The 25351-nt window shown below is 37.0% G+C and overlaps 1 protein-coding gene across 1 annotated transcript in view; it reads left to right on the top strand.

Moving 5' to 3' along the window:
- The window catches only part of RIT2 (Ras like without CAAX 2), a 530470-nt gene that overhangs the window by 163217 nt on the left and 341902 nt on the right, over nt 1–25351 (top strand). The window contains exon 3 of the mRNA XM_007946441.2: nt 281–354. Within this exon, the coding sequence (XP_007944632.1) occupies nt 281–354 (74 nt within the window). The remainder of the gene's footprint in view (nt 1–280; nt 355–25351) is intronic.

Genomic DNA, 25351 nt, shown 5'->3' with positions numbered 1-25351 from the left:
TCCTAATGAAAGGTCCCTGTCTGGTTGTGAAATCTACCTGACTTCACATTAAGCTCCACCTCAGCAAGAACTCCATTTCCGTTTTCTATATCTTCTTCTTAACTATCAGCATTTCTCAGGGTTATATTCTTCTTACTCTATACACTCTGCATAGGTAGAATGTCTACTTATCTTATTTAATAACTTAATTAGAAATTCTTTTTTGTTACAAAATCTAAAATGTGATCACGTATTTTATGTGGAATATATTTAAATGGAAACTTTTTCTTATGTTTTTCAGAAGATGCTTACAAGACCCAGGTTAGGATTGACAATGAACCAGCTTATTTGGACATCTTGGACACTGCTGGTCAGGTAGGGGATTTGCTTAGACCTCTCCAATCGTGGTGCCAGTTTATGCTTTAATCTCAAATACACTTAGTACAATGTAGAAGGTGAGTTTCACTCTGTAATCAGAAGACTGAGTTTTCAATAACATTCAGGAATTGTATAAGGAAATAACTCTGGTATCATTGGCTGGAAAATGTGACTTCTTGCCAACCAGAATATTTCAATATGTACGTAATTTTCCAAATACAAAAAATACACAGTATAGATATAATATTATCATGCAACAAGGAAATGAATAAAATAGTTTATTCTTCTTCCTTGAATGTGTGTAAAACTCTGTCATAGATGATAATGATTGTTATAAAGAATTTTAGTTGAATATGAAAAAAAGTTTACACATGGAGTCAAAGCTAGAGAGAGTGTTAAATGGAATAGGTGTCATCAGATTTATCATGATCTGATGGTCTGGAAAGCTGAAAAACTGATACAGGTTTTCACTTTTGTAAAATAAATCTACAGTTTCATTTGTATGTAAGAAAAAAATGATAATGTAAAAATAATAAGAAATAAAAAATAACATAAAAATGTCATCACAGTGCTAAGAATTTTTTTTTTATCATTTTAGTGTAGTGTTCCCAGCTAAAAGATCAATAAAGATTGACAAAATGAATATATTTTGAGGCAGAGATTAAATCGGTACTATTATGAGTTGGGGCCGACTCGACGGCAAACAACAACATAACAACATTAATGAATATAAATTTAAAGCTTTATTAAAAGATACACTTTAAGAAAAAAGGAAATGAATCCAGACATAAGAAGTGAAAGAGAGGGGCATGAGTAGAAAAAGAAATTTGTGACTATATGTGTAAATTTGAATAAATATTGATTGTATAAAATAATTATATCGGTGCTGCTGATGATGGTGACTATAGGAAGAGGAGGAGGACAAGAAAAATAAGAGGAAGAAGAAAAAGAGGGAGAAGAATAAAAAATTAATGGGGTATAATATATTAATTATTAAGAATATATTGATGTATTAATATTACATTTTACTTTAAGGTTGTAATTTTAATAATATAATTGCAATAGTATAATTATATTAATATTATATTGATATAGCATGTTACATTAATATAATAATGGTGATATTAATAATATTAATAATTACTAATGTTAATATATTGTTAATAATATATAAATTATTAAAATAATGATAAAACTAAAATACTAACAAATTATAAGTAAAATAAAGCAAAGACATCAGTGTCAAAACACTAAAAGTCTCTTTTTTTTGGAAGGATTATAGAGATCTTATTTATACATTAAAAATAGCCATGTTAAATATATATATTAATTTAGGTTAGGTTGGGCAATCTACTTCAGTAGTGATACTGCCTGGGAAACCCAAGGAGGGGTCACTATGAGTCGTGCTGACTCGCCGGCGTATAACAACAACAACAACATAGACCATATAGCAGCTGTGGTGTACTAATGTCTAAGGCATTTGACTCCTAACCAGAAGGCTGGTGGTTCAAACCCACCAAGCCACTCCTCAGAAGGAAGATTGGGCAATCTACTTCTGTAGTGATACCGCCTTGGAAACCCAAGGAGAGGTCGTTATGAGTTAGATCTGACTTGATGGCAGTGAGTTTGGCTTTTTTGTTTGGATAGACCATATAACTTACTAACTACTAGACAGAAAATGGAGGAATTAATTGAAAACTATTAAACCAGTACAAGGCAGAAGAGAAAGAAACAAATAATAATTTTAAAACAAAACAAGGTAAAGATGAATATAATATATAAATATACCAGGAATCACAATAAATGGAAATGGATCTATCTCTTCTATAGAAGGGAAGCATTGTCAGTGTCATACTGATGCAAATAATAAACCTAACCTATGTTTGGAGCTCTGGTAGTGGTTAAGGCATTTGACTCCTAACAAAAAGGTAGATGTGACCAGTTGCTCCATGGAAGAAAGATGATTGCAGTCTGTTTCCATAAAAATTTACGGCCTTGGAAATCCAATTGGGGTCATTAAGAGTCAGTGAGTTTTTTTTGTTGTTGTTGTTGGTGGTGGTGGTGGTGGGTGGTTGTTTTGAGACTATATTTATCAAGGAGCTCTGGTGCTATGTTGCTCAAGACATTTGACTGCTAACAAAAAAGTTTGAGGTTCAGATTCACCAGACACTCCACAGAAGGAAGATGGGGCAATCTACTTCCATAAAGATTTACAGCCTCAGAAACACAAAGGGGTTTTATGATTTATGAGTAGGAATTGACTGGATGGCAGTGAGTTTGGTTTTTTGGTTTTGGCTTATGTTTGGTTTAAAAGAGGAATATCTACAGTGTCAAGGTTCAGTAAGGTAGTAAAATACTTTTTAAAAATTTAATTTTATTATTTAAAACAAAAGGAAAGAATTATAAAGAGAAATTTATAAAACTCAAATCATATGTAGTGGGAAATTTTAATACATCCCTCTCAATAAATGTTGGATCAGAACATAGTACAATTGTTGAAGATTTGAAAAATACATTTAGCTTAAATAGAATATTCCAGTCAATAAGAGTATAGACATCCTTTTCATATGCACATGTCGTTCATAATGTTTTTATCCATTCCTAATCTATTTGTAAGGAATGTGCTCTTTGGGAGACCTACTATTTGACATATGTGGGATGTTCTTTGTGACTCAAAACATGATACATTTTGATAAAATTAGTAACTTAGTGGTTACCTCTTGTGGGGAAGACAGAGAAACTGGAAAAGGACACAGATAAAAGCTGACTTCTGTTATTGTTGTTATGTGCTGTGGAGTCGGACCTGACTTATGGCGACCTCTCCTTGGGTTTCTCAGGCAGTATCACTACGGAAGTAGATTGCCAAACCTACCTTCTGAGAAGTGGGTGGTGGGTTTGAACCGTCAGCCTTCTGGTTAGCAGTCAAATACCTTAGGCACTATGCCACAAGAGCTCCTACCTTAATTGACACAGTGGCTGAAACAATTACCTCAAACATAACTGTGATTGTGAGGATGGTGCAGTACTGGACAATGCTTCATCCTGTGGTACACAGAGTTGCTGTGACTTGGAACTGACTAGATGGCCTGTGGGCTTGGCCATATTGTAGTATTGGGCAATGGCATGTAGGCTGCTGAAACAGCCTGTTAGTTCTGAGTCAAAGATTTAAGAGGTGTTGATGGTACTTGTGTTCAAGAGAAGAGCATGCCCCAGGTGTCCCTTGTTCTTATAATGAAGAGCAGACCTAAACATAACCCAAAGGCTTTAGCCAAGCCCATCTCACCTATACTCTAAAGCTGATCTGCCTCAGGCAGCCCATAGACTTGTGAACTAGAAAAATCTTGAATGTTGGTAGCTTTAAGCCCTATTTTGGAGCTAGTTAATAAGGAAGCATTATTGTAGCAATAATGAATTGACACAATATCTTAATGGAGAGTTTAGTAGTTCAGTGTGACTGGAGATGAAAAGTATTAGCTATTTATGGAAAAAGTGGGAAGGAATAAGAGATAAATTTTCAGATATTCACTCTAGAAACAATGAGAAATTTACAAATATGCAATAAAAAATAAGGTAACTAAATTTTAATGCTACTAAATATTTATCTAAGCAAGTCTTAACTGTGGCCAAACTACAGTACATCAGGCTAAACAGATGGTAGCTTGTTGGCTTCCAAACTATTAAACTCACATGCAGGAGATGGTCTGTACAGAAAATTTCACAGATCTTATATGTCTGTAGGATACAGGAGATAACGCTATTGAAATGCTTTTCATAATACCACCTTGTTTTGTTTAGGCTCTATTGCTTTTCAACATGTGTTGAAATTTATTATCCTCACAACAAACCCAGGAGGTAAATAGGAAAGGTATTATTATTATCATCATGTAAAATCGGAGTAAAGTGTTATGCAAAATGACTGCCTCATTGAAGACAATATTGTCATTCAGGTCAAGTCAAAATATATCTAGTGTTTATGTGTACACAAAGCCTCGCAGAGCCAAACTAACTCCATGGGAAAAAAAAAAAATGGGGGCATCAGTCAGTCTTGGGTTGGAAAGTACTGTCTTTGTGTGTTCAGTTAGCTTGTGTTTGACCACTTCCATTGTTCAGAAGCTCTGCTTCTGGAAACTAACAATTATAATAATTTGAAAACATTAATTATTGGAAAGTTTTTTTTTTAATGAGCTGCAATATTTCTACATATATTTTTTACACCTATTAATACCAAGTCGGTCTCTTGAAATTACCTTATTTATGTTATAGTTGAATAATTTAAGAGTCTTAGAAATTATGTGGTTTATTAAACGCAACACAAAAATTATTGACCCTGGTAGAATTCATCTACATCTTCACTCACACTTTCAGTGTATACAGTGTATACCAAAGATGTCCTAGGTCTAGGAAATGCAAAACAAAGCAAAAACTAGTCCTTCTCCACAAAATGATTGAAGTTTGGGACAGTGAACGGACAGCAAATTAAAAATTTTAGCAAATTGTGTTAAATATATGAAAAAAGGATACACATTTTGGTATTAGGTGCCTTAGATTCCTAAAGTATTTTTTTTTTTTTGGTCCTGGCATAATAAATACAGCAAACTTAAACCTGAGTGAAATATAAGACAATATTTCTTTTTCTTAATTTTAAATACAATTAAGAAAAATGCTACCAAAATGTATAGAGCAAGATAGATAGATAGATTACTGAAATCAGAAGGATCTTAGCTAAAAATAGAGAACACCAGAAAGATGTTTATCTTTGTTTTTTTTTTAACTACACAAATGATTCAGCTATGTGGATCATAACAGTCACATATAACATTGTAAAGAATAGGAATTCTGGAACAGTTAATTGTGCTCATGTGGAATCTGTACATAAACAAAGAGCACTTGTTCCAATGGAATAAGAAGATATTTCGTGGTTCAAAATCAGTGTTGTATACTTTCACCATAATTATTCATTCTGCATGCTGAGCAAATTATCTGAGAAACTGGACTACATGAAGAACATGGCATCAGGAAAGGAAGAAGACTCATTAACAAGCTGTGATATGCAGATGACACAACTTTGCTTGATGAAAGCAAAGAGGACTGCAAGTACTTACTGATAAATATGTAAGATTACAGCCTTCAGTAAGGATTACACCTCAACATAAAGAAAACAAAAATCCTCACAACTATACGCAACAAAAAGCAACATCATGATAAATGGAGAAAAGATTGATGTTGTCAAGGATTTCATTTTACTTGAATCCACAATCAATCAACACCCATGGAAACAGCCATCAAGAAATCAAATGACATATTGCATTGGGCTAAACTGCTGCAAAAGACCGCTTTAACAAGCAAAGATGCCACTTTGAGGAATAAAGTGTGTCTGACCCAAGCCATAATGTTTCCAATTGACTCGTATGCATGCCAAAGCTGGAAAATGAATAAGGATGACCAAAGAAAATTGATGCTTTTGTGTTATGTGTTGGTGAAGAATATTGAATATACAATGGACTACAAGAAGAATGAAACAATCTATCTTGGAAGAAGGGTAGCCAGAATGCTTGGAAATGAGATAGCAAGACTTCATCTCATGTAGTTTGGCTAGGTTATCAGGTGTGACCTGTCCCTGGAGATCATTCTGCTTGGCAAAGTACCGCATCAGCAAAAAAGAGGAAGCTCTGTATTGTCATGGATTGGCACAGTGACTACAAGAATGGGCTCAAGCATAGCAACAACTGTGAGGATGACACGAGACTAGGCAAATTTTTGGTTGAACATAGAGTCACTATGAGTTGGAACAGTCTTTGCTTTTTAACACTTTAAAGAGGTCTTTTGCAGCAGATTCACACAATACAATCTATCATTTGATATCTTGACTGCTGCTTCTATGGGTGTTAATTGTGGATACAAATAAAATGGGAACTCTAGTGGTGCAGTGCCGAAGCCATCTGACTGCTAACCAGAAGGCTGGTGGTTCAAACCCACCAGCCACTCCTTGGAAGGAAGGTTGGGCAATCTACTTCCATAGTGATACTGCCTCAGAAACTCCAGGAGTGGTCTCTATGAGTCAGATCTACTCCACTGCAGTGGTTGCATTGATTTGGTTGACAATGTTAATCTTTTCTCCACTTATCATGTTGTTGCTAATTGTTGCTTATAATTGTGAGGAATTTTGCTTTCTCTATGTTGTGATGTAATCCATTTTGAAGACTGTAATCTTTGATCTTCATCAGTAAGAGCTTTAAGGAGCTCCGGTGGTGTGGTGCGTAAGGCATTTAACTGCTCACCAGAAGGTTGGCGGTTCAAATCCACCAGCCACTCTGCAGAAGGAAGGTTGGGCGATCTACTACTGCTAACGTAGCCAAAGTACATGAGATGAAGTCCTGCTATCTTCACTTCTAAGGAGCATTCTGGCTACCCTTCTTCTAAGACAGATTTGTTCATTTTTCCCGCAGTCCATCGTGTATTCAATATTTTTCACCAACACCATAATTCAAAGGCATCAGTTTTCTTTGGTCGTCCTTACTCATTGTCCAGCTTTTGCAAAGATTTACCACTTTGGTATCCCAACAGTGGTCTCTGTGAGTCGAAACCGACTCGATTGCAGAAATTTTTTTTTCTTTTCTTTTTTGGTTTAGTAAGTGTTTTAAGTCTTTGCTTTGGTTGCTAATCAGTAACCTGGCAATACAAACCCACCAGGTGCTCCACAGGAGGGAAATGAGGCAATCTACTTCTGTAAAAATTTCAGCCTTGAAACCCCAATGAGGACTGCTATGAGTTGGAATTGATTCAATGGCAGTGCGTTTGAGATTTTTGATTTGTGTTCAATAAGCAGGTTTGTGTTATCTGCATATCGCAGGTTGTTAAAGAGTTTTCTCTCATTCCTGATACAGTGGTCTTCTTCCTATAGTCCAATTTTTCAGATTGTTTGCTCAACATGCATACTGAATAAGCATGATTAGAGGACACACAACTTTGCTGATTGTAAACTACACAGTACCCCCTTGTTTTGTTTATACTGTGTCTTGCTCAGTATAAAGAGAATCATCATGAGAAATCAGGTGTTCTGGAATTCCAATTCTTTACAATGTTATTCATAATTTGTTATGATCCACACAGTCAAATGCCTTTGGATAGTTAATAAAATGCAGGTAAATATCTTCCTGTTATTCTTAGCTTTCAGCCAAGATCCATCTGACATCTGAAATGATATCCTTCTTTTCATGTGCTGTTCTGAATCTGGCTTGAATTTCCAGGAGTTTCCTGTTGGTGTACTGCTGCAATTGTTTTTAAATTATCTTTAGCACAATTTTATTTGTATGATATTAATGATTCAATAATTTCCACAAACTTTTGGATCACTTTTCTTTGGAATGAGCACAAACATGGATCTCTCCCAGTCTATTGACCTGATCTCTGTCTTTCCAATCTCTTGGCATAGACAAGTACTTCCAGCAGTCCATCCATTTGCTGAAACATCTCAATTTGTATTCTGTTAATTCCTGGAGACTTGTTTTTCACCAATACCTTCTGTGCAGCTCAGACTTCTTCCTTCAATATCATCAATTCTTGATCATATGCTATATCCTGAAATGGTTGAACATCAACCAAGTCTTTTTGGCACAGTGACTCTGAGTACTCTTCCATCTTCTTTTGATGCTTCCTGCATTGTTCAATATTTTGCCCATAGAATACTTCAATATTGCAACTAAGGTTTTGAATTTTCTCTTGAGGTTTCAACTTGAAAAAGCCTAAATGTATTCTTCACTTTTAGTTTTGTAACTTCAAGTTTTGCATATTCCATCACAATTCTTAATTTGTCTTCTCAAGCCACCCTTGGAAATCTTCTGTTCAGCTATTTTACTTCATCATTTCTTTCATTTGCTTTAAGTATCCTACGTTTAACACCAAGTTTCAACTTTCTTATTACATCAATTTTAGTCTTTTCTTTCTTTCCATTTTGTAATGATCTTTGGCTTTCTCCATATATGATGTCCCTAATGTCACCCCACAATTCTTTGGTCTTCAGTTATTAGCATTCAATGTATCAAATATATTCTTGAGATGGTCTTTAAATTCAGGTCAGATATGCTCAAGATTGTACTTTGGCTTTTGTGGACTTGTACTTGTTTTCTTCCACTTCCATTTGAACATGCATGTTATCAGGTAATGGTCTATTCTGCAGTCAGTCCCTGGCCCTGTTCTGACATGTGATATTGAGCTCCTCCATTGTCTTTTTCCACAGTTATAGTCAATTTGATTCCTCTGTATTCCATCCAGGAAAGTCTAAGTATATAGTAACTCTTTCTGTTGTTGAAAAATGGTATTTGCAATGAATAATTCATTGATCTTGCAAAATTCTGTCATGCAATCTCTGGCATTATTTCTATCACCAAGGCCATGTTTTGCAACTACTGATCTTTCTTCTTTCTTTCCAACTTTCACAATCCTATCATTAGTAAAATTATCAGTGCATTTTGACTGTATGTTTATCAAATTTAGACTGTAGAAGTTGGTTAAAATCTTTAATCTCTTCATCTTTCACATTAGTGGTTATTGCATAAATTTGAATAATGATGATGTTAACTGGTCTTCTTTGGAGGCATATGGATATTACCTTATTACTGACAGTGTTATGCTTCAGGAAATGTTCTTTTGACAATGAATGTGATGGCATTTTTCTTTGACATTCTCAGCATAGTAGACCATAGGATTGTGTGATTCAAAATGGCCATCACCAGTTCATTTCAGCTCACTAATGCCTAAGATACCAATCTTTATTCATTTCATATAATTTTTGACAACTTCCAATTTTCCTAGATTCATACATTGTGCATTCCACATTCTGATTATTACAGCATTTTTGCAGGGTTTTTTTTTCTTCTCATTTTGAGTCCTGCCACAACAGCAAATGAAGGTCCTAAAAGCTTGACTTCAACTATGTCATTAAGATTGACTCAAATTTTTGGAGGTTGCCCTTTCCCCATTGTATTTCGAGTATCTTTCAACCTGAGCAGCTCATCTTTTAACACTATTCCAGATAATATGAGGTCCTTTTTAGTCTGTGTGTCTGGAAGCTCCTCTGAAACCTGTCTACACTGGGTGATCCTGCTGCTATTTGAAATACTGGGATCATAGTGTCAAACACCCAGCAACATTCAAGCCACCACAGTATGACAAACTGACAGGCAAGTGGTGGGACAAATCCTTACAGGAGTTCTAGTGGTGTAGTGCCTAAGGCATTTGACTGCTAACCAGAAGGCTGGTGGTTCAAATCCACCAGCAACTCCTCAGAAGAAGATGGGTCAATCTACTTCCATAAAGATACCACCTCAGAAACCCAAGCAGGGGTTGCTATGAGTCTAAATCAACTCCACAGCAGTGACTAGTCCCTACAGGGAAGTTTTTAGTCCATGATCCCTTCTTTGGGAATCATCTTATGCCACAAATAGTTGTTTAAATTTTAGGGTCCAAGACAAAAGAATTTGGGTTAGAATTGTTCCCAAACTTGACATAATGGTCTGAGAAATTCCAGAGATCCTATTAGAGTGTTGTTTAGACAGCTCCTCACTTGTTATTAATTGGCAAAGTGGCTACAACAATAGGCTCAAGCACAGCGGTGATTGTGAGTATGGTGCAGAATGGGGCGATGTTTCATTGTGTTGTACACAGGATCTATGAATCAGAACTGACTTGATGACACCTGACAACAGCAACAACCATCTACAAGGAGCCCTGATGGAGCAGTGCATAAGCACTCGGATACTAACTGGAAGGTCAGTGCTTTGATCCCAGCAGCTGCTCCATCAGAAAAAGATGTGGTAGTCTGTTTCCATAAACATGTACAGCTTTGGAAATCCTATGGAGCAATTCTACTCTGTCCTACCAGATTGCTATGAGTCAGAATTAACCTGACAACAGTGGGCTTGGGAGATTTTTAGAACTTATCTATAGAGGGTAAATGAAAGGAAGATCACATCAGGATGGAAATCCATGAGAAGGTGGACTTTAGGAACACCTCCAATCTTCAATTTTATGAGAACAAAAGAAAATAAATCAGTTGCCGTTGATTCTGATTCATAATGACCCTATAGGACAGAGTAGAACTGCTGCATATGGCAGGTGAATACTTAATAATTATGCCTCCATGGCTCCTTAATTTGACAAGAGTTGTCTTCAATTACAGATATTGTGAGGGGTTATAGAGCTCTCTGTTGCCCTTCAATGTAAACAATGCAATGTAACCACTGCTGTGGAGTCAAATCTGACTCATAGCGACCACTTCTTGGGTTTTCGAGGTGGTACAACTATGGAAGTAGATTGCCCAACCCTCCTTCTGGGAAGTTGCTGGTGGGTTTGAACCTCCAGCCTTCTGGTTAGCAGTCAAATGCCTTAGACACTAGACCACCAGAGCTCCCAATTCTTTTCATGTAGTACCAGTATTAACCAATACTAGACTTTTAATATCCAACATATTTCTCTTATAACTATAACCTTAAAATATGGGTTCCTTTCAGGTACTTCTCAAATTGTTTCATGCAGTTATCACATAGACCATCTAACAATAAGACACATTTTAAGAAATGAGTTTACTCTAAAAGGAGTTATTATATAATATAGCATATATAATATATACTATAATAAGGGCTCACCAGCCACTCCTCGGAAGGAAGGTTGGGCAATCCTACTTCCATAGTGATAACTGCCTCGGAAACTCAAGGAGGGGTCGCTAGGAGTCGGGGCTGACTCGATGGCAAATAACAACAACAACAACAACAATAATAAGGGCTTAACATATAATCAGTAATTATAAGGAAAAAAGAAAATAAAAAAAAATCTAAAAGCATTTAAAAATACTGAATGAATTAAAGTGCAAACTGTTGTTATAAGCATAAATTCAATCCAGCTCTAAATGTGAGGAAACAGAATATGTTCACACACAGATTAATGTCCTGAACTGATACAGGTTCATACAAGTCTTTGTTCTTGGAGAAATGGGATGATGCCATAATGATCCATGGTAGTGGAACTGATAAACATGAAAATAATTCATTTTTAACATCTATTATAAATAAGATGGCCCAGAATCCTGATTTTCCAATTAAGTTATGGTTTGTATCTGCTTTAGATCAAATAATGCTTTTTAATTATTTTCTTTAGCACTGTCTTTCATTCTCAAATGTGACTCAGTCTGGATGGTAATTTACATAGTTATCTTAGCCAAAAATAAACTAATGCTCCTCCTTATTCATTAAACCCAAAAAACCAAACTCATTGCCATCAAGTTGATTGTGACTCATACAACTCCATTGGATTTCCAAGGCTGTCAATCTTTACAGAAACAGACTGTCTCATCTGTCTTCCACAGAGTGGCTGGTAGGTTTGAACCATTGAGCTTTTAGTTAGCAGCCAAATGCCTTATCCACATACCACTAGAGCTCCTTCCTTCTTCAGTAAGGTGACTCTAAAACATGATTATAAAACTATCTTTAATTCAAATATGTAAACCAAGAACACAGCCACTATACAAAACAAGACTACAAACTAGAAACCAAACAAAAAGAATTCTGAGTAGTTAAAATGTACATAAAAAGAAGGTAAAAAAGAAAATTGTAATTCACAAGGAAGATCATCAGGCTCTTATTTTGAATTTGTTTGATATTAGATTCAGATATAGGAAGCTCATTGCTTATTTTTTCAGTTTAAGATTTTTGCCCAATATTCCAAAAGCAATGAGTATATAGAAGCAAATATTTTTAGGGTGAAATAAAAAGATAACTATATATTTTATAATAAAATAATAATTTGGTAACAAGAGAAAATAATTTTCAAATACACCATGAAACACAAAACTAATATTATACAAGCATTTAAGTCTGAGATCATTTGATAAAAAGGCAGACATTCCTGTAGTCAGTGCAATAATAGATATTCATAAATTACATTATCGAATTATAAAGAAATTATAAATTATGTTTAAGTTTTCTGCTAAAGAAGGCAAAAAGTATGCAATTAAAAGATATACTTCTCCAAGATGATCATATCATAGGATATTTTTAGAATGAGTTTCTGTTGACACAGGGAAAACAAAAATAGAGCTGTATGATAAACTGTATGAAATCTATAAAAGTAACAGAATCCAATCATAATGTCATAAGAAATTCTGTGTATGTAAGATTCAACTTGATGAGATTGTGTGTGTGTGTGTCTCACAACCTCAACAAGATTAATTCATCATCCATAGGTTTTCAACACTAGATTAATATATAGGGATACAAAATAAATAGCATCATTGCAGCCCCTGACCTTGAAGACCTTACAGTTTTATACATGCACATATTTAAAAATATAATGTAGATTAAAAACTGAGGATGAAGGTGTCACATTTCACCCCCATCATACCACCTTTAATCATATTATGTTTTCAGCTTCCATTCACAATTGGTATTCCTTTTTAAACCATGCTTTAAGTATCCAATCACTCACGAGTGTAATACATAGAACAGACTATTTATATTTATGATTTATATTTTTAGCAGAAACTTGGAAATTTCAAGACTAAACCTGCCACATTAAAGCAGAATTTTTCTTTTATTTATACTTGGCATAAATTCATTGAGTAAAATGATCTTGAAGATTCTTCAAGGTATACTTCTAATGGAAATAGCTGAAAATCAGTATATTATTCAACGACTTCATCATTAATTTTTCAGCTTATTGCTTGCTATTAATTCAAAGCATTTCATAAAGTGTTTCATTTTTTGTGGTGTAGAATGCCAGATCTCTGTACCTAAAATTACTGCTGGGTCACTGTACAAACAGAACTTTTCTAAGAAATTCTCCAGTCAAGCTCACAAATGTTTCCACTTAATATCCAGGTAAGTGACCATATGCTTGAATATTAAAAATTAGAAGGAGCTTTCTTTAGCAGTCACATGTTTCAATTCTCTTGGTTTACAAATAAAGACACTGAAGCTCAGAAAAGGTAACTGGCTTATCCAAGGTCACGTGGTTTCTAAAAGCCAAAGCTGGAGGGTTTCCAGCACAGTTCCGATGAGTAATTCCTCAAATCCTACAGCAAAATGACCATATTACTTCCTATAAAAGCCATCCCTGAAGACAGGGAATTATACTGGATTATTTATCAGTGGTAAGTAATGCTTGCTGTTTGTTTTATGACTTTTATCAATGATGTTTTGACTGAAAGACCAGTCATAGTTGGTATTTCTCAAGCTGAAAGAACTGAAGAAAAATTCAAGCCTGAAGTTGCAGTATTGAAGTATTCCATGGGCAAAATATGGAACTATGCAAGAAGCATCAAAAGAAGGAAATCATAAAAGTCACTATACCAAAAAGAATTGGTTGACATTCAACAATTTCAGGAGGTAACATATGATCAAGAACCAGTGATATTGAAGGAAGATGTCCAAGCTGTACTGAAAACATTGGCAAAAAAAAAGCAAGCCTCCAGGAATTGACAGAATAATAATTGAGATGTTTCAACAAATGAATGTAATGCTAGAAGTACTCATTCACCTATGCCAAGAAATTTGTGAGACTGCTGCATGCCAAGTGATTGGAACAGATCTGTCTATCTATCTATCTATCTATCTATCTATCTATCTATCTATCTATCATCTATCTACCTATCTACCTATCTTTTTATACACATCAAAGGCAAATGTTACATTTTCTATATTTCTTGTGCAGGTCCTATGCCTGGTCTTCAGTAAAGTAAAGACCATTGAGCTAAACTTAACAAAGATCAAGGGATGCTCAACAGATAGCAAAGGGATGGATAGACAGACATGTAGGTTGACTCACGCTCTCAGTAGGAGAAAGTGACTGGGCTTTTGAGTCCTGTTGAAGAGCCCATTGTTACAGCCAGAGGCCAAGCTCAGGAGAGTGTACCTCTGCTCATGGCTATAATTGTGAGGACCAGACATGCCCATCTTCTCCAGGGAGCATTCAGGTTGGGCCATAGGAATTCTCTGATCAGACATCATCCTCTACAGGGTGTTCACTTGATAAAATTTGCACAGTCTTTTTGGAATCCCCTGTGTTTTCCCAGTGCTTCTTTCTTGAAATTTCCTCCAGAAAGTATCCTCCGTTTGGAAAGTCCATCCCTTGCCTGCGTGCTCCACTTCCAGAGGATGCTCTTTTTGCCCTATAATAGCACAGTGTGTGCCAAAGAGAGGTTAACTGCTTTGTCAATGGATGCAGAAGATATTTCCTTTTGACCCTTGTGGTGCAGTAAATTACCTGGTATGGCTTTTCTAGCCATATGTTTTTGTAAACTCCGTGATGGAATTTGCTGTGAGCAACTGTGGAGCTCCTGATGGTTAACATTTTCCACCTGGGGTATTTCTGTTGAGAGTGGCAAAAAGCAATGTTCTGGAAAGTTCACTGTCTCTCAGGTGCTTAGAATTCTGATGTTATGGTTGGTTAGTTTGGCCACTCTGCCAGGCTCAAAAGGAGCCTGCCTAGAGTCAGAAGGAATCTCTCTGACTGCTGGCTGAAAAAGACTTGCTGCTGAGAAGAACACGCTCCTGAGAGACACGTGCTGCTGAAAAAGAGAGACACTGAAAGACATGCATTGCTGAGAGAGACTGAGAAAGACATTTGGCTGAAAGACCGTGGACTGATAGAGACTGAACGTGTTCCTGAACTTCAATTGTAGCCTGTTGCTTCCCTAATAAACCACATAATCTGTTGTATGGCCACTACAGTAAATTATCGAACCCAGCAGAGAAGTGGTGGGTGCTTCTGGAGGAAAGGTTGGTGTCAGGGCTGGTGAAAGGGTTGGAGGGAGGCAGAATGTCTGGCCTCACAGGAGTAGGCCTTGGGCTGCTGATAGTGATTCTGCCCTCCTGTTGTGGGGTTAGAAGAGGTCTTAAGATGTGGCCTCCTTGCCCCTTTAGCAGTTGGTGTCAGAAGCAGTGGGATTCATTGCAGTGGCTCCAGTTTCATAGAAGCATGGACCTTTGTAAGAAGGAAGGGGCCTGGGAAGTGAAGCTTTGGATTATTAGGTGACTTCATTGGTTGATGTTATCTATTAAAGAAGAAAATTGATTCAGAGGCTAGGTTTTTTGGTTACATCCAGCCAAAGGCCCAAGGTCATATACATAGAATGGGATGGTAATCAAGGAGAAAAGATGAAACTAGAATGTCTTACAAAAGATTATGTGTTTTGGCTTATGCATTTATCTGAATGCACTAGGGATATTGAATGTTCCCTTGCCTGCTTATATATTAGAAATGATTATGCGGTATGGATAACAGAGTGTGTAAGTCTGCCTTCAGCCAATACTTGATTGAGTATATTAAAAGGGGAAATAGAATTTGCCCAGAAGAAACACAGGCTTTGGTTTCAAACCCTGTGTGTAGAGTATAGGGAGCTAAAGTATAAAAGCTGAGCCCCACTCAGTACTACTGAGAGAACAGAAGATTTGCATTTGAATAAGGACCTAAGAGGAAAAAAAAAAAAAAGACTACTTGGTTTTTTTGAATTTTGAGCAAGCAGATAGATTTTGGGTGCACTAAGGCAGGTAAATCATGGTCCATGAGAGAAATCCCTTCCAGGACTGAAAGTTAAAGGAAGCCAGTGAGCAATAGGCTTGTATGCTGCTTGCTTGTGACCACCTGGGTCCACCTGAGTGGAAATGGAGGAAGTGAAACACAGAAGAAATGGGCTGAGTTTTGTACTCTTTAACCTAGGTTATGGTGATTGGGAATGAGAGGAAGGGCTAGCTGGTCTGAAGTGCAATGAGTTGTGAGCCTACGGGCATTGAAATAGTCTCTGCAGAGTGAGGATGTGAGAGAAGGTGCTAGGTGGTCTGAAATGAAGGGAAGAGTGTGACTCTCAAACTTGGCAGCTGGTACCCATGACCTAGCTGGGATGGCTAAGGCTGAGCTGAACCAGAATCCGACCAAATGAAGAGGAAGATATTTGACACTGAGATGGTGTTAAGTTGTTGCAATTTGATGGCTTGCACTGGGCTGGACTTTGCTTGTTTATGGATGCAGATGCCTCAAGTTTCCAAGCAGAACAGAAGATTCTCCACAGAAAAAGGACCATGCTTGTCTCCTCAGAGTACTGGTTTGATAGGTATGGGCAAATTAGAAATTGGCTATTTAAAATGGGGAGGAGAAAAAGGCATGAAGTGTCTGGCTTACACACTTTCATGGGTGTAGTTATTCTTAAACTGATGGTGAAGGAATGTTAATTTTTGAAGTATAAAAGGGATAGTGTCTAGAAAAACCAGAGGTTGGTCTGCAGTACAGTATATCACCTGGTCTGGCTTTTCTAGCCATAAATCTTTGTAAACTCCATGATGGAATTTGCTGTGAGCAACTGAGGAGCTCCTGATGGTTAACGTTATCCAACTGGGATATTTCTATTGAAAGTGGCAAAAAGCTATGTTCTGGGAAGTTTGCGCTCTCTCAGGTGTTTAGAATTCTGATAGTATGGCTGGTTAGTTTGGCCACTCTACCAGGCTCAAAAGGAGCCTGCCTAGAGCAGAAGGAATCTCTCTGACTGCTGGCTGAGAAAGATGTGCTGCTGAGAAAAACACGCTCCTGAGAGACACATGTTGCTGAGAAAGAGATACCGAGAAACACACACTGTTGGGAGAGAGGCAATGAGAGACACACTGCTGAGAGAGAGACTAAGAAAGACCTTTTGCTGAGAGACAGCAGGCTGAGAGAGACAGAACATGTTCCTGAACTTCAATTGTAGCCTGTTGCTTCCCTAATAAACCCCAGGTGAGTTCAGTGTGGCCACTGCAGTGAATTAGCGAACCCAGCAGAGAGGTGGTGGGTGCTGTGGGAGGAAAGGTTGGTGTCAGGGCTGGTGAAAGGGCTGGAGGGAGGCAGAATGTCTGGCCTCACAGGAATAGGCCTTGGACTGCTGCTGGTGATTCTGTCCTCCTTTTGTGAGGTTAGAGAGGTCAGAAGATGTGGCCTCCTTGCTCCTTTAGCAACCCTTCATCTGTCTGGCAATATGATTGCTCAGTTTTAAAAATGCAAAATATCTCTTCACAGACTTTTGACTCACTATTGTCATTGAAGGAAGGACAATAAAGGGGACTTCCTTTAAAACGTGCAAGAAAGGACCATACCTTTGGATAGTGACAATGCTCTCAGAATTCTGCTCCATATTTGGGATAACTCCACCTCAGAGTATACAGTCCCTTCCTCTGCTGAAAAGTCTTTCCTTGCTCTTAAAAGAGGACCTATTCCCGACCCAATCTATAGAAGAGATCCATACTGTGCACATTCCAAAGAAATGTGATCCAACAGAATGTAGAAATTATTGAACAATATTATTAGTATCACACACAAGTAAATTTTGCTGACAATAATTTTAAAATGGTTGCAACAGTACAACAACAGGGAATTGCCAGAAATTCCAGCCAAATTCACAAGGAACACAGAATGAGAAATATCATTGCTGATGTCATATGGATCTTGGCTGAAAGCAAAGAACATCAGAAAGATGTTTATCTATGTTTTATCAACCACTCAAACACATTTCACTATGTGGATCATAAGAGAGAGAGAGAGAGAGAGAGAGAGAGAGATAACATTGGAAAGAATGATATTCCAGAACAACTTAATTGTGCTCATGAGGAACATGTACATAAACAAATAGACAGTTGTTTGAACAGAGCATGGATTAATGTCAGGAAAGGTCGATGTCAGTGTTCTATCTTTTCACCATAGTTATTCATCTGTATGGTGAACAAATAATCCAAGAAGCTGGAATATATGAAGGAAAATGTAGCATTAGAATTGGAGAGGGAGCTCTGGTGACATAGTGCCTAAGGCATTTGACTGCTAACCAGAAGGCTGTTGGTTCAAACCCACTGGCCACTCCTTGAAAGGAAGGTTGGGCAATCTACTTCCATAGTGACATTGGCTTGGAAACCCAAGAAGAGGTCGCTATGAGTTCAATCTGACTCCACAGCAGTGATTTTGGTTTTGGTTTGGTAGGATTGGAGAAAGACTCATTAACATTAATATGCAGACACAACCTTGCTGACTGAAAGCTAGTAGATTTAAAGCACGTACTGATGAAGATCAGACTACAGCTTTCAGTATGGATTACACCTCAACATAAAGGAAACAAAAGTATTCACAAATGGTACCAATAAGCAACATTATGATGGGGTTGTTGTTATGTGCCCATCTCACATCAGCAATGATATCCCCCATTCCATGTCCTCTTCTGAATCCAGCTTGCATTTCTGTAAGTTCTATGTCAATATACTGCTGCAACCATTTTTTAATTATCTTCAGTAAGATTTTACTTATGTGTGATATTAATGATATTGTTTGATAATTTCCACATTCTGTGGGATTACCTTTCTTTTAAATTGGTACAAATATATATCTCTTCCAGTCAGTTGGTCAGGTAACTATCTTCCAAATCTCTTGGCATAGCCAAGTGAGTGCCTCCAGAGTGGCATCAGTTTGTTGAAACATCTCAATAGGTATTCTGTCAATTCCTGGAGCCTTGTTTTTCGCCACTTCCTTCAGTGCAGCTTCAACTTCTTCCTTCAAAACCATCAGTTCTTGATCATATATCACCTCTTGAAATGGATGAACATCTACCAATTCTTTTTAGTTGTCTGTGTAATTTTTTCTTTAGTTCTTTCAACTTGAGAAACACTGAGTGTATTCTTCCCATTTGGCTTTCCAACTCCATGTCTTTGCACATTTCACTATAATTGATTTTGTCTTCTTGAGCTGCCCTTTGAAATCTTCTCTTCTGTTCTTTTATCTTGTCATTTCTTCCATTTACTTTAGCTGCTCCTCATTCAAGGAAAATTTTCAGTCTCTTCTGACATCCATTTTGTTTGTTTCTTCCATTCCTGTCTCTTTAATGACCATTTGCTTTCTTCGTGGATGAGGTTCTTGATGTCATGCCACAATTCCTCTGGTTTTTGGTTATTGACATTCAATGTATCAAATCTATTCTTTAGATTCTCTAAATTCAGGAAATATATAGTCAAGGCTATATTTTGGCTCTCATGTACTTCTTTTAATTGTCCTCAGCTTCAAGTTGAATTTGCATATGAGCAGTTGATGGTCTATTCCACAGTCAGCTCCTGGCCATGTTTTGGCTGAAGATGTTGAGGTTTTCCATGGCCTCTTGTTAGAGATGCAATCAATTTGATTTCTGTGTACTCCATCTAGAGAAGTCCACATGTATAGCTACTGTTTGTGTTGTTGAAAAAGGTATTTGCAATGAATAAGTTGTTGGCCTTGCACAATTCTATCATGCAGTCTCCAGTGTTATTTATATCACAAGGACAAATTTTCCAAATAGCAGGGATTCTTCTTTGTTTTCAACTTTTGCATTCCAATCTCCAATGATAATCAGCACATCTTGATTGCATGTTCAGTCAATTTCAGACTGCAGTAGTTGGTAAATTTCCTCATCCTTGGCTTTGGTGGTTTATGCATAAATTTGAATAATAGTAGGACTAATTGGCCTTTCTTATAGGATATATTATCCTATCACTGAGAGAATTGTACTTCAGGACAGATCTTGAAACATTCTTTGTGATGATGAATGCTATGGTGTACCTCTTCAATTTGTCATTCTTGGTCATATGGTTGTCTGATTCAAACTGGCCCAAACCAGTCCATTTCAGCTCATTAATACCTAGGATATCAATCTTTATGCATTCTGTTTCATTTTTGACAACTTCCAATTTTCTTATATTCATACTATATTCATGTTCTGATTATTAATGTAAGTTTGCAGCTATTTCTTCTCATTTTGAGTAGTGCCACATCAACAAATGGAGGTCCCAAAAGCTATGGCTTATCCGTGTCATTAAGGTCATATCTACTCTGATGAGGCAGCTCTTTCCAAGTCATATTTTGAGTGCCTTCTGACCTGAGGGGCTCATCTTCTGGCACTGTATTAATGTTTCAGGGCTATTCATAAAGTTTTCCAGTAATATATCAGACAGTGTTTCACTGCTATTTATAAGGTTTTCACTGGCCAATTCTTTGAGAAATGGATGGCCTCTTCCTTCTTCTGAGTCTGTCTCACTCTGGAAGCTCCGCTTAAACTCATCCACCATGGGCAACCCTGCTTGTGTTTGAAACACTGGTGGCACAGCCTTTAACCTCACAACAACATGAAAGCCACTACAGTATGACAAACTGATAGACAAGTTCATCTCTTTTAGTTGTTCCAAACCACTCCACTCACTTTCTAGCCTTCCCCCTACCTGTTCTGATTGGCTACCCTGCCTGCCACTTCCTGCCTGGAGGCTCTCCTTCTTACTTGTTCCATTATGAATGAATAAAATATTACATACTCTCTGGCATCTTTGTGAATCATGGAATTAGTAAGTTCAGCCCAAACCACTTGCTGTAACTACTGTATGAATATATAATGAAGAAATCTGATTAAGAATAACTAAAAAAATCAAACACACTATCAAGTTGATTCCATCTCATAGCAACTTTCACCGGGTTTCCAAGTCTATAAATCTTTATGAAAGCAGACTTCCTCAACTTCCACAGAGAGGTCATGGGTTCCAGCTGCCTACTTTCTGGTTAGCAACAAAATGACTTCACTGCTACAGCACCAGATCTCCTTAGTTAAGAATAAGCAGTCAATAAAGAGGAAATAAATACTTAGGGCATTTGACTTATATTTGACATATACTTATAATGCCTCAGGAATTTTACTACTAACCAGAAGGTTGGCAGTTCAAATTCAGCAGCTGCTCTGTGGAAGGAAGATGGAACAATCTACTTCTATAAAGATTTACTGCCTCGGAAACCCAATGGGAGTCACTATGATTTGGAATTGACTCAATGGTAGTAAGTTTGTTTTATTATTATTATTATTTATGTGTTATTGTGTGCTGTCAAATGGATTCTGACTCACTGCAATATTATAAGACAGAGTAGAACTCTCCCATGTTGTTGTTGTTGTTGTTGTTATGTGCCCTCGAGTCGGATCCGACTCACAGCGACCCTTACTTGGGTTTCTGAGGCAGTATCACTATAGAAGTAGATTGCCCCATCTTCCTTCTGAGGAGTGACTGGTGGGTTTGAACCACCAATCTTCTGGTTAGCAGTCAAGTGACTTAGGCACTATGCTACCAGAACTCCCGAACTGTCCCATAGGATTTCTTAATCTTTAATGGGGCAGATGGCCAAGTCTTTTCTCCTGAAGAATGGTAGTTGTGTTTGAACCATTGAACTTTTGGTTAGAAGCCAAATGCTTTGCTGATATGTCACCATGGGTCCTTACAGATCATCTATCTATATCTACCTATCTATGTATCAATAGATAGATATTGCATACTGCTGTGGGGCTGGAGGTTTTGCCACTGGCATTTCAAACACCAGCAGGGTCACTCATGGTGGACAGGTTTCAGTGGAGTTCAAGACCAAGACAGACTCAGAAGAAGGATGGGGCCATCCACTTCTCAAAGAATTGGTCAGTGAAAACCTTATGAATAGTAGTGAAACACTGTCTGATATACTACAAGAAAACTTTGTGAATAACCCTGAAACATTGTCCAGTGTAGTGCTGGAAGATGAGCCCCTCAGGTTGGAAGTCACTCAAAGTAGAACTGGGAAGGAGCTGCCTCCTCATAGTAGAGTCGACTTTAATAATGAAGATGGGCTAATGCTTTCAAGACCTCTATTTGCTGATGTGACATGACTCAAAATGAGAAGAAACAGCTGCAAACATCCATTAATAATCAGGATATGGGTGATATAAGTATGAATCTAGGAAAATGGGAAGTTGTCAAAATGAAATGGAATACATAGAGTTTGATATCCTAGGGATTAATGAGCTGAAATGGACTGGTTTTGGCCATTTTGAATCAGACAACCATATTATCTATTATGCCAGGAATGATCAATTGAAGAGAAATGGCATGACATTCATCATCACAAAGAATGTTTCAAGATCTATCTCGAAGCACAATTCTGTCAATAATAGAATAATATCCATATGCCTACAAGGGGGACCAGTTAATACTACTATTATTCAAATTTATACACCAACCATAAAAGCCAAAGATGCAAAAATTAAAAATTTTTACCAACTACTGAAGTCTGAAATTGACTATATATGCAATCAAGGTGTGTTGATTATCACTGGTGATTGGAATGCAAAAGTTGGACATAAAGAAGAATCACCAGTAGTTGGAAAATATGACCTTGGTGATAGAAATAACACTGGATATCACATGATGGAATTGTGTAAGACCAACAACTTATTCATTGCAAATAACTGTTTTCAAAAACATAAATGACAACTACACATGTGGACTTCACCAGACGGAGTACACAGGAATCAGATCAACTACATTTGTGGCAAAAGAATGGAGATGATCAATATCTTCAACCAAAACAAGGCAGGAGCTGACTGTGGAACAGACTATCAACTGCTCATATGCAAATTCATGGTGAAGGTGAAGAAAAATAGAAGAAGTCCACAATAACCAAAATAAGACATTGATTATATCCCTCATGAATGTAGAGACCATCTAAAGAATAGATTTGATGCACTGAACACCAATTACTGGAAACCAGAGGAACTGTGGGATGACATCAATAATATCATCCATGAACAAAACAAAAGGTCATTCTAAAGACAAGAAAGGAAGAAAAGACCACAATGGATGTCAGAAGAGACTCTGAAACTTTGCCTTGAATGGAGAGTAGCTAAAGCATATGGAAGAAATGACAAAAGAGTTGAAGAAAAGATTTCAAAAGGCAGCTCAAGAAGACAAATTCTATTATAATGAAATGTTCAAGGACCAGGAGTTAGAAAACCAAAAGGGAAGAACACACTCGGTGTTTCTCAAGCTGAAAGAACCATAGAAAAAATCCAAGTCTCAAGTTGAAATATTGAAAGATTCTATGGACAAAATATTGAAAGATGCAGGAAATATCAAAAGAAGATGGAAGAAATACACAGTTACTGTAACAAAAAGAACTAGTCAATGTTCATCCATTTCAGGAGGTGGCATATGATCAAGAACTGATGGTATTAAAGGAAGAAGTCAAAGCTGCACTGAAGGAAGTGGGAAAAAACAAAGCTCAGGAATTGATGGAATACCCATTGAGATATTTCAGCAAACAAATGCCATGCTGGAGGCACTTAAATGTCTATGCCAAGAAATTTAGAAGACAGCCACTTTGCCAACTGACTGGAAGAGATCCATATTTGTACCCATTCCAAAGAAAGGTGATCCCACAGAATGTGGAAATTATCAAACAATATCATTAGGATCATACTCAAGTAAAATCTTGCTGAAAATGATTTTAAAATGGTTGTAGCAGTATATTGACAGAAAACTTCCAAAAATGATGTGAGATGGATCTTGACTGAAAAGAAAGAATACCAGAAAGATGTTTACTTGTGTTGTATTGACTATGCAAAAACATTCGATTTTGTGGATTATAACAAATTGTGCATAGTATTGAGAAGAATGGGAATTCCAGAACATTTAATTGTGATTATGAGGAAACATACATAGATGAGGAGCCTGTCATTCTAACAGAAGAAAGGGATACTGCATGGTTTAAAATCAAGAAGGGAGTGCATCAGGGTTATATCCTTTCACCATATTTATTTAATCTCTACACTGAGCAAAAATCCAAAAAGCTGGATATATGAAGAAGAACATGGCATCAGGATTGGAAGAAGACTCATTAACAACCTGCAATATGCAGATGACAAGCTTTGCTTGCTGAAAATGAGGATGACTTGAAGCACTTACTGATGAAGATTAAAGACAACAGGCTGCAGTACAGATTACATCTCTAGATAAAGAAAACAAAAATCCTCACAACTGGACCAATAAGCAGCATCACAATAAGTGGAGAAAAGATTGAAGTTGTCAAATATTTTATATTACTTCTTTCCACAAACACCACCAATGGAAGCAGCAGTCAATACGTCAGATGATGTATTGCACTAGGCAAAAGTGCTGCAAAATACCTCTTTAACATGCTGAAGAGCAAAAAGTGTCTCTTTGAAGACTAAGGTGTGCAAGGTGCAGGACATGGTATTTTCAATTGCCTCATATGCATGTGAGAGCTGGACAATGAACAAGGACGACTGAAGAAGAGTTGATGTTTTTGATTGTGGTATTGGCGAAGAATACTGAAAATATCATTTACTGACAAAAGAACTAACAAATCTGTCCTGGAAGAAGTGCAGCCAGAATGTTTCTTAGAAGTGAGAATGGCCAGACTCCATCTGACCTACTTTGGTCATGTTGTCAGAAGGGACTATTTCCTGGAGAAAGATGTCATGCTTGGTAAAGTGGGCAGTCAGTTAAAAAGGGGAAAGCCCTCAAAGAGATGGACTGAGACCGTGGCTGCAAAGATGGGTTCAGGTACAGCAGGAATTGTAAGGTTGGCACAAGATCAGGCAGTGTTTCGTTCTGTTGCACGTAGGGTCGCTATGAGTCAGAGATGACTCAATGGCATCTAAAAACAACAACAATCTATCAAAATATATTAAATATATTTTCCCATGTCAACCATAATTAAATCATGTACTATTACACAAAATATTTAATTTTTCTGAGATTCGTTTTCCCCCATTTCTTAAGTAAATAGCTTAGATCAAATGGTATTTAGCTTTCTTTCTATGAATACTTTTTCTTTCTATCATTCTATCATTCTTAAATATGGCTTATTCATTCATTCAACTTATTGTTGTTATGACTAGGAACTATTATATATTATATAACTATTATATCAACATCTGTCCTGAAATACAATGCTGTCAGTGATAGGATAATATCCATGTGCCTACAAGGAAGACCCTTTAATATGACAGTTATCCAAATTTATGCCCCAACCACCAAAGCCAAAGATGAGGATATTGAAGAATTTTATCAGCTCTACAGTCTGAAATTGACCAAACATGCAATCAGGATGTGTTAATTATCACTGGTGACTGGAATGCAAAAGTTGGAAACAAAGAAGAATCACC

This window comes from Orycteropus afer, unplaced genomic scaffold (assembly GCF_000298275.1).
Source record: "Orycteropus afer afer isolate SDZICR_OR568_19922 unplaced genomic scaffold, OryAfe1.0 scaffold00161, whole genome shotgun sequence".
Taxonomy (NCBI): Eukaryota; Metazoa; Chordata; class Mammalia; order Tubulidentata; family Orycteropodidae; genus Orycteropus; species Orycteropus afer.
The sequence above is the reverse complement of the archived record's forward strand: the minus strand, read 5'-3'. Positions and strand labels throughout refer to the sequence as shown.